The following is a 10,792-nucleotide window of genomic DNA, read 5'->3' on the forward strand; positions in this document are numbered from 1 at the left end:
TTTCTCATTAGGTGGCCAAAGTCTTTGAGTTTCCTCTTCAGGATCTGGCCTTCTAAAGAGCAGTTGTGGTTGATCTCCTCTGGGACTGACCGGTTGGATCTCCTAGCAGTCCAAGGGACTCAATGCAGGAGTCTTCTCCAGCACCAGAGTTCAAAGGCCTCCATTCTTTGGCGCTCAGCCTTCCTTATGGTCCAAACTTCACAGCCACCCATTGCAACTGGGAAAACCATAGCCTTGACTATACACACTTCTGTTGGCAGGGTGACTCAAATACGAATAATTAAACTGACAAATACAGGTAGTCCTCGACTTATGACCACCACAACTGAGCCTAAAATTTCTGTGGCTAACCAAAACGTTTCGTAAGTGAGTTTCGCCCCATTTTACGACTTTGTTTGCCGCCGTTGCTAAGTGACTTTGGTAAGTCGGTAACGCAGCTGCTAAGTGAACCTGCCTTTCCTCGTCAGAAGCCGATCACATGACCACCAACCCCTAGACACGTGCCACGGTCATAATAAATATGAATCAGTTGCCAAGCATCTGAAATCTGATCACGAAACCCTGGAGATGTTGCAACGGTTTTGTGCGTGAAAAACATTTAGCAAGCCCTTTTTTGCAGTGCTGTTCTAACTTGGAACAACACACTGTTGTAAGTTGAGGACGACCTCTACAAACCAGTATTGCATTGTGCCCCGATCCAAGAAGAAAAAAAATATTTCTTTTCGTCCCCCCGGAAATGTTTACGGGTTGATTTGCTGGCCTTATTTATAAAATCCCAACCACAGCTTTGAAGGGGGAAAAAAAAAACCTCTATTTTTTGCTGAGAACCAGCAATTCGGAGGGAAAGGCTGCAACTCGAAAACTTCTTAGATTGTCTAAGGCCGAATGTGCATTCCTGTGAGATATAAATATCAATTTGATTAGCTAGCAGGTCTTGTCAGATACAGTGTCTCCTCTGCCCTGTCATTTGAGCAATGACGTAATCTGAGGGTTTCTCTAAAAGGCAGTGGGGGTCTTAACTCAGGCCTATATAAGACGGGAGCTGAACTCCAGCAAAGACTGCAAGGGAAGAGATCTCGTTAGATCATTATCTTGCCTCTTCTCCCTGCTTTGAAAAGCAACCTCAAGGTGAGTTGAGCCTAGCCAAGAACCATTGCTATGATGATGATGATGGGGTGTTTTTTTTTTGGCTGTTGTTCTTCCAGTCCAGTGCTAGGATCTTAAGAAGCGCAACTGCATGGGAGGAATTGGGGCATCTCAAAGAAAGAAAGCCAAGAGTTTTGTGTTTTCTTGTGGTTTTTCAGCTGAGACCAAAAATCCTGAAATTGCAATCTGACGTGGAAACTATCTTTGACCATCTCGGACCAAGAAAGAGAGAGAGAGGGAGAGGAATAGAGAAATTAAGAGAAAGAGAGAGAGGGTAAGAGAAAGAGAACTAAAGAGAGAACTAAGGAGAAAGAGAGCTAAAGAGAAAACAAAAGAGAGAAAGAGAACTTAAAGAGAGAAAGAGAACTAAAGAGAGAAAGAGGAATAAAGAGAGAGAGAGAGCAAGAAAAAGAAAGAAATAGAGGTAAGTGAAGATAGATAGAAACGAAGAGATAAAATGAGAGATAAAGAGAAAGGAAGAGAGAAAGACAGAGAAAGAGAAAGACAGAGAAAGAGAAAGAGCGAAGATAGCAAAAAAGAAAAAGATTGAGAGAAAGAAAAAGAAGGAAAAAAGGAAGGAAGGAAGGAAGGAAGGAAGGAAGGAAGGAAGGAAGGAAGGAAGAAGAGCGAGCTAAAGCAAAATAGAGAGACAGAAAAATAGAATTAAAGAGAGAGAGAGAGAGAGAGATGATAAACAGAGAGAGAAGGGGAGAGAGAAAGGAATAGAGATGAAGAGATAGAGAGATTTCACATTCTCTTTGCTAGTTTTTGGCTGTTTTTTAAAAATCTTAATCTACCCACTAACTCTACTTTTAGAAATGCTTTGGGAGGCTGCAAATTCTCTTTTTTAATTCTGCGAGTATTCTTCCTTCCAAAGATTCCAGTGTCCTTGCGGGTCTCATCCTGAAAATGTTACTAGTGTGCAATTTAATTTCAACTTCTTTTTTTTTTGTATTTCCTCAGAGTTCTGAGATGGCATTCGCTGGAATACTGACTGATGCTGATATTGCAGCTGGATTACAAAGCTGCCAAGGTAATTTATATAGAACATATACCTATATACAGTTTTTTTAAAAAAATAATAATAATCTGGTGTATCGGAAAAAAAAGTTGTGGATTCAAATATTGAAGAGGAGAGTCCATAAACAACCCCATCATCACCACTGCAAAATTCCCAAATGTCTTGGGTGGTTTTAGAAAAACAACTATCTGATATTTTTGCAATGGGACGCAGTGGCTCAGTGGCTAAGATGCTGAGTTTGTTGATCAGAATGGTCGGCAGTTCGAATCCCTAGCGCCGCATATTGGAGTGAGCTCCCGTTACTTGTCCCAGCTTCTGCCAGCCTAGCAGTTTGAAATCACGTAAAAATGCAAGGAGAAAAATAGGGACCACCTTTGGTGGGAAGGAAACAGCGTTCCATGCCCCTTTGGCGTTTAGCCATGCCGGCCACATGACCATGGAGACGTCTTCGGACAGCGCTGGCTCTTCGGCTTTGAAACAGAGATGAGCACCGCCCCCTAGAGTCGGGAACATATGCACGAGAGGAACCTTTACCTTTACCAATATTTTTGCTGGAGGTTTTGAATGTTTTATAGTGTTTTATAGTGTTAATGTTTTTATAGGGAAAACAGTATTAATGTATTAAACCAGGCGCACCTCTTTTTAACATTAACAATTTGCTAAAGGAAGTGCAGATTATGCCACTAGAAATCAGTCGTTGTAAAGCATTTTTGAGTTATTTTCTGATCTTGGATGGAAATCTTGGTTTTTCTATCCTTAAATCTCTTGACCGTAATATTTAGGATGATTACATTTCAGCATTTCCCCACCGTCTGCTCTTTGCTGGACTGCAGTGCCCATCATCCCTAGCCAGCAGGAAGAAAGGAAGAAAGGAAGGTGTAAGGGAGGGAGGGAGGGAGGGAGAGAGGAAGGAAGGAAGGAAGGAAGAGGAAAGAGGGAGGGAGGGAGGAGGGAGGGACAGAAGGAAGGAATAGCGCAAAATTCCTTTAAAAATACGGATCAACCAGAAGTTTCACAAAGTCCCTTTAAAATCCCAGAACCTGGATGCCTGAAATGATGTTCTGATTTGGCACAGGGGGATGAAGGACTTTTCTCGGGGTTTAGACACCCATCCGCCCACCGCCTAGTATTGAAATGTGACCCCAGGCATTCCTTCCTCCTCTCTAAATATGGCCATGCAAAGCCCACATATAACCCGGACAAGAAGAGAGAGAACCTTTTTCCCCGTATGAAAAATGGAGCCTGGGGAGGCTCCGTTAGAACAGATTGCAGCAATGAAGTTATAGCAGATCGTGTAAGAACGGCACGTTGACTGCAAAGCTAAGCGGTTTGATTGAAGCTTTTAACTCAACAGCTTCTTAAGGAATCGTGTTCTTGACATGCCACCTAAAGCTGGAGAGCTCAAGGGCTGCAAGGTTTTTGGGTTTGACACATTCTTCACCCAAGTAGTGAGGGATAGTACAAAGATGCCGTCCGGGGGCATGGCAGGATGGTCCATCTTTCAGTTCTGGAGAGCATGACTGGTCTAGGCTTTACGCTTCCTGGAGTAGCTTCAGGAGATCAAAACATCTGAAGGAAGCCCTCCAGGGAATGAGTGATAGGGATCCTGGAGCAGAGACGGCCCTCTGAAGAGTCACAGGGCATCTCTAAGCATCTTCTAAGCTAACGCCTTTCAGGTACAGTGGATGTTAAATTCCATACTTCCCGGTTGCAGGAAGGAAGGAAGGAAGGAAGGAAGGAGAGAGGGAAGGAAGGAAGGAAAAGAAGGAAGGAAGGAAGAGGAAAGAGGGAGGGAAGGAAGGAAGGAGCAAGGGAGGAAGGAGGGAAGGAGAGAGGGATGGAAGGAAGGAAAGGGAGGGAAGGAGGAAGAAAGAAAAGGAAAGGAAGGAAGGAAGAGGAAAGGGAGGGAAGGAAGGAGCAAGGAAGGGAGGGAAGAAGAGAGGGAAGGGGGGAAGGAAAGGGAGGAAGAAAGGGAAAGGAAGAAAGGAAGAGGAAAGAGGGAGGGAGGGAAGGAAGGAAGGAGCAAGGGAGGGAGGGAAGGAGAGAGGGAAGGAAGGAAAGGGAGGGAGGGAGGAAGGAAGGAAGGAAATGAAATACAATGCCACCCTTATTTGGGGATATGACAGAAAATGTATATGTCCCAATTTCCATTAGAAAAAGATAGAGCAGACACAGACAAATTCTAAATCCCTACACAATTCTGCAGGAAATATTGTCCACCTAACGTAATTAATTAAACTCCTCATCTGGGTTTTGAAAAATGAGGAATTTTTGATCTGAAACAGGACATTCCAGCTGCTTGAAGCTCTCCTGCACCCCAAGGATTGATGCCAGAACACAGTGTAGCTGGATTTGAGTCAGAACTGGCCACGCAACCAAGGTCCAAGAGGTTCAGGGCGCATACTAGATCTCAAGTCAGCTCCTACTTACTCTGCTTTTTTTGGGTGGCTGATATTTAATCTGTCCCTAAACTTTTTTGGTCTCCAAGAGTAAAGTCAATTAAGGTCAGTGCCTCAAATGTCTACTTCACCCCAACTGACATGATTGGGACAGCAAAAAAGTGATGCTGGATTTACTCAACTTACAATCATTTGTTTAGCGACTGCTCAGAGTTACAAGGGCAGTGGGAAAAGTGATTTTTGACCAGCCTTCATATCTACAACCAGCACAGAAAAGTCTCAGGTTCAAGGTGCCTTCTAAATTTATTATTCTGTTATTCTATTATTCTGAGTCAGCCTATTTCCCAAACCAGCGGAAGACAAGAAGCAACTAATCAAGGAGAGAACCAACCTAGAACTAAGGAGGAATTTTCTAACAGTGAGGACAATTAACCAGTGGAACTGCTGGCCTCCAGAAGTTGTCACTGCTCCATCACTGGAGGCTTTTAAGAAGAGACTGGATAGCCCTTTGTCCAGAATGATCTAAGATCTCCTGCTCAAGCAAGGGGTTGAACCAGGGGTGAAATCCAGCAGGTTCTGACAGGTTCTGGAGAACCAGTAGCAGAAATTTTGAGTAGTTCAGAGAACTGGGAGTGGAAATTTTGAGTAGGAAATGGAGAATTTCCAGTATCCTTCCCCTGCCACGCCCACCAAGCCACGTGCCACACCACACCCACCAAGCCACGCCCACAGAACCGGTAGTTAAAAAATTTGAATGTCACCCCTGGGTTGACCTAGAAGACCTTCAAGGTCCTTTCCAACTATGTTATTCGATGTCCTCTCTTCGTCTTTTGATATTTGGTCTTCTTTGTCTCTTCCTTTTTCGGTTTCCTTTTCCGCAGCTGCCGATTCCTTCAGCTGCAAGACATTTTTCTCCAAATCTGGCTTGCACACCAAATCGAGGGATCAGCTAGCAAAAGTATTTGGAGTCCTTGACCAGGATAAGAGTGGCTACATTGAGGAAGACGAACTGAAGTGAGTTAAACTTAAGAAACATCCCTTGTTCCCTGATTGAAGTCCCAAGTGGCCATTTCCAAATACAAACGCATAATCAATCCTTTGTACATCCTCATCCTCTCTTAACGACTGATCGCTGAGGAATGGCCATTAGGATGGACACCCCAAGAAAGACTTACAATCCAGTTTTGAAGTTGTGACATCCCCCCTGCAGTCATGGGATCACAAAGTAGCCCACATTTATAGCTGTTTGCAGCACCCTGCAGTCACACAATTGTGGTTTATATTATTATTTTTTTACCAGACACCACAGTTTATGTCTCTTTTCTAACAAAAAAAAAATGCCGAGATCTAATTATGACTCAGCTTTCCATCCTTCTGAGGTCGGTAAAATGAGGACCCAGTGTTCTGATCTAGGCTGCCCAAGAGCATGACACAAACCCTTTTCTATTAGTTTGCTGTGAATTCTTCTCATTCACATCCAGCAAAGTCTTTCAAGGGAGGATTTACAGTCACAGACCTTCTCTGGCTTGGAGAGCTGCCAGACTGATATCTGCAGAACTTGGCAAGGAGTCTCGGAGAGTCACAAACCAATTAAGCAAACTAATTGTCTCCTGGAAACTCCACTCCCCTTTTGCTCCTCTTTTATTTCCTCTGAGAGGGGCCATTCATCCTCCACTGTGGCGTTACTCCCAAGTTGACCCCTGTTTCCTAGCTGTTCCCTTCGTCTGGCAACTCTGCGCATGCGCACACTGGGAACAGGCTCCAGCTGTTCTTCTGCCTCCCTGATATCTGACTCTGAAGGCAGCTGATAACTGGCATACGGCCCTGGCCCCCTCTCTGCCTCCGACACAGAGCCCTCCTCAGAGCCTTCCCCAGACTCCAGGACTGGCCCAGGTTCCTCCCCAACCTTCCTCACTGTCCGACTCTGCGGCCAGCTCCCCTGACCACTGGCAGGCCATAACTCCCAGCTTGTTGAGGGGCAAGAGGCTGACTCTGTAAACTGCTTGGAGAGGGCTGAAAAACACTGGGAAGCGGCATATAAGTCTAAGTGCGATTGCTCTTATCTGTTCATTAGGAATTTCCTGCAGAATTTCGATGCGAAAGCAAGAGCTTTGACTGATAAGGAGACTCTAGAGTTTCTGAAAGCAGGTGACACCGATGGAGATGGCAAAATTGGCGTGGACGGTAAGGAAAACTTCCCTGATCCCCGCTCTCCGATGCCCAGCATGATGGGCCGTAAATAATTAAAATATTAAAATGAGGCTATTTAAAATTTAAAAGTTATAGCGGGGGGAGGGGGGAATACGGGACTCAGAGACAGATAGTGGAGGGGAAAGGGTGGTTGCCCCAGGGATGGATAGTGAGGTAAGCGTTACGCCTTCTGTCTTGATAGGGAGACAATAACTGGAATTAATTCCTGAGGCTAGCTAATACATTGCTATACATTAATAAATAAAACAACTCAGTGACTTGAAATGGATAGAAGCTCTGTTTTCTTTAGCATCAGCTATCCAAAATAATTGATGGACTTGAGGAAACAAGAGTCACAATAATATAATATAATATTTCCTTCCCTTCCCTTCTTCCTTTCCTTTCCCTTCCCTTCCCTTCCCTTCCCTTCCTTTCTCTTCCTTTCTCTTCCTTTCCTTTCCTTTCCTCCTCTTCGCCTTCCCCCTCCTTTTCCCTTCTTCCTTTTCTTTTCTTTTCTTTTCCAGAGTTTGTAGTCCTGGTTACAAAGGTGTAAAGCAAGTTAAGGGAAGACCAAGCCAATTGTATTGTACAACATCCTTTCGTATTGCAAGTCAACTATTTATTTATACATTTTATACAGCGACCCGGCGTTGACGATGGCCAGCAAGTTGTTTCTTACTCTTCGGGAACTGTGCTAACTCCCAACGCACTGTTCGACCTTTATTATATTGTCTATTGTTGTAAAATTCATAATTAAAAGGGCTCCCTACATCAAAAGCAGGACAAAGCAGGAGCCCAAGAAATTGGAGATTTCCTTTTGTCGGTAGGGTGTATTAAGACGCCTCGGTGAAGTAAGCGTTCTAAGAGACGGCACCAAGAGTTAACCAAGCAACTGCCTTCCTTCCCGGCCAAGTCCATGACATGATATTGGGAATAACAGTTCAAATGAGAAGGTTTAAACTTTGCCTTACCTAATCTGGCTCACAAAGCCCCTTACTAGTCATACCCATGGAATTGTCCATTCAGCCATATAAAATGACTTCATCCTTCACGGTTCTTGAGCCTGTTTCTTTACCGGATGCAGTTGTCACGGCGACACTCCTGTCCTTGCTTGGTTTCCATCCGTTGTTCTGAACTTGGGCAACATTTCAGACGTGCGGACTTCAACTCCCCGGATTTCCCACGCCAGCATATCCGGCTTGGGAACCCGTGGGAATTGGAGTCCACGCCGAGTTGTCGAGGTGGAAGGAGGCTGGTTCAAATGAGGAATGAATGAACGTGCCATACGGTAGTGGCCAAAATTATGGAAACCTTTTGGGAAAAGTGTATGGTATTTTTGAGGTTTGGTGGCTAATAATAGCACCTCTTCCTTCTGGAGTTGTACCATAAAATTATATATCAATGGAAAGATAATTTAATCAAGAGTGTCATGCAATAATTTTGATGAAGGATTTGCTATTAGAATAGCAGTTATAAAGAAGAAAAGTGAAACACGTAGGAAAAAAAATGAGATATACAAAAATTACCATCATGTGAGTTAATACTTAGTTGGGTAACCTTGAGCAGGAATTAGGGCCTTACTCTGTCTTCCCATGGAGTGGACCAAGTCTTTTAGTTCTGCAGCTGTTGTAATGTGAAACCAACATTGAATGGTTGCTTCTATTAAGTGGGTTTTATTGCTGGCTAACCCTAATCCTTAACCCTAACCTTAAACCCTAAACCCTAAACCCTAAACCCTAAACCCTAACCCTAACCCTAACCCTAACCCTAACCCTAACCCTAAACCCTAATCCTAAACCCTAACCCTAACCCTAACCCTAAACCCTAACCCTAACCCTAAACCCTAATCCTAAACCCTAACCCTAACCCTAAACCCTAATCCTAAACCCTAACCCTAACCCCTAACCCTAACCCCTAACCCTAAACCCTAACCCTAAACCCTAACCCTAACCCTAAACCCTAACCCTAAACCCTAACCCTAACCCTAACCCTAACCCTAAACCCTAACCCTAACCCTAACCCTAACCCTAACCCTATAGCTTTTCATACAATACAGATAATTGAACAAACTTTGTTGCATTATACTCTTGATTAAATTATCTTTACATTGATATATACTTTTATGGTACTACTCCCCAAAATAAAAGTGGTGTTATTAGCCATCAAACTTCAAAAATACACTTTCCCCAAAAGGTTTCCACAATTCTGGTCACTACTGTAACGAGAGAGAGAGAAGAGAGATGAGAGAGAGTCTGGATTCAAAACTCATTCAGAGTTTTAAACACATCATGGCTGGGTGGATTGGAGGTCTGTGCCAGATCAGTAACTCTGGTCCATCATAAATCATATTAAGGAATCGGAAGCCCAGAACATCTGTATCTAAAGCATGGCCTAAATGAGGGGTCATATCAACATGCACTGGGCTGACTGACGGATTGACGGGCAAGAAAATGTACCCGATTCAAAGTCTCACTTTAAGTCCTGACCCTCTGGAGGTCTCGCAAAGTGACGTACAAGTTCCAGATAGGACAAAATAATAATAATAATAATAATAATCAAAATGCATTGTCCTAGTCGTAGGCATGGTAATGACACCATGTTACTTTTTAGTCCCTTTGGGGAGAGGGGGCGGTATAAAAATCTAAATAAAAGTAAAACAAGCAAAATAAATGTGGAAGCTTTCCACATCTATTTTGCTTCTGTTCCCTTGTCCTTTTTTTTTAAAAAAAAGGAAAACCACACAACCTAGGCCAGGGGTCAGCAACCTGCGGCCCTGGAGCCACAGGTGGCTCTTTTATCCCTCAGCTGCGGCTCCCCGTCGCCAATCGGCACCACAATTTTGAGAGGAGATTCCAATTTGGGGGGGCGGGTTGGGGGGTAAGCAGTGTGCGCCAGGAAGAGACTCTATGGCAAGGGGCGGGTTTTCCGGTCAGCTCCACAACGGATAGGGCTTTCGGTTAGGACAGGTAGCGTTAAAAGGACGCAGCGCTAACAGGAGACTCTATGGTGGGGGAAACCTGACTTCCGGCCAGCCCCAGAGTTGAATGGGGGCCTTCCGGTTAGGAACCTTTGTGGCTCTTTGAGTGTTTAAAGTTGCTGACCCCTGGACTAGGGTACTGCTCCGGGAGCAAAATGATTTATTTGTCATGGGTTCGATTTCTTTGCTGGCTATTCTAGGCAGCTTACGATGATAAAAACGAAGAAATGAAAAGAAGCGAAGAAACATAAAGTGGTGGGACACTAGAATAAACGAGAAAAAACAAAAAACAACGATTTGAGGATAGATATTGATGGTGCCGATAACTTTTGGGATTTGATCCTCAGGCATCGGATTTGATGATTGGGTTCAAGCACCAGCTCAGTTGTCCCTACAAACTAACAATGTTGGGTAATCACCTGCCATCCCATCTGCTAGTTCTGACACTCAGGAAAAAGTCCCTCCTGAGTGGGTCATCTCCAAGAGAAATTAATTGAAGAGCCCTGGTGGCACAGAATGCAATATTGCAGGCTGACTCTGCCCTCTGTCATGAGTTCGATCCTGACCAGCTCAAGGTTGACTCCGCCTTCCATGCTTCCGAGGTCAGTAAAACGAGGATCCGGATTGTTGGGGGACAAGAGGCTGACTCTATAAACCGCTTAGATAGGGCTGTAAAAGCCCTGTGAAGCGGTATATAAGTCAGTGAACTAATTGTCTCCTGCAAACTCCACTCCCCTTTCGCTCCTCTTTTGTTCCCTATGGGAGGGGCCATTCACTATCCACCTGTGGCCTTACTCCCAAGTCGACCCCTGTTCTTTAGCTGTTTCCTTCTGTGGCAGCTCTGCGCATGCGCACATCGGGAACAGGCTCCAGCTGTTCTTCGGCCCCACTGATGCCTGATTCCGAAGGCAGCTGATAACTGGCATACGGCCCTGGCCCCCTCTCTGCGTCTGACACAGAGCCCTCATCAGAGCCTTCCCCAGACTCCAGGACTGGTCCATGTTCCTCCCCGACCTCCTCACTGTCCGAATCTGCTGCCAGTTCCGCTGGCCGCTAGCA

General features: G+C 44.7%; 1 protein-coding gene across 1 annotated transcript; it reads left to right on the plus strand.

Annotated features, from left to right (window-relative positions):
- Window positions 1-1,040: 1,040 nt before the first annotated feature.
- LOC309398658 (parvalbumin beta) lies at window positions 1,041-7,807 on the plus strand. Its single transcript, XM_081965754.1, has 5 exons — window positions 1,041-1,128; window positions 2,110-2,179; window positions 5,448-5,580; window positions 6,641-6,750; window positions 7,281-7,807. Exons 2-5 carry the CDS (start codon window positions 2,119-2,121, stop codon window positions 7,307-7,309), a joined length of 333 nt encoding a protein of 110 aa, XP_081821880.1. The 5' UTR covers window positions 1,041-1,128; window positions 2,110-2,118; the 3' UTR covers window positions 7,310-7,807.
- The last annotated feature ends 2,985 nt before the right edge of the window (window positions 7,808-10,792 follow it).

The sequence above is a fragment of the Natrix helvetica genome (genome assembly GCF_964273705.1).
Source record: "Natrix helvetica genome assembly, chromosome: 13".
NCBI lineage: Eukaryota > Metazoa > Chordata > Lepidosauria > Squamata > Natricidae > Natrix > Natrix helvetica.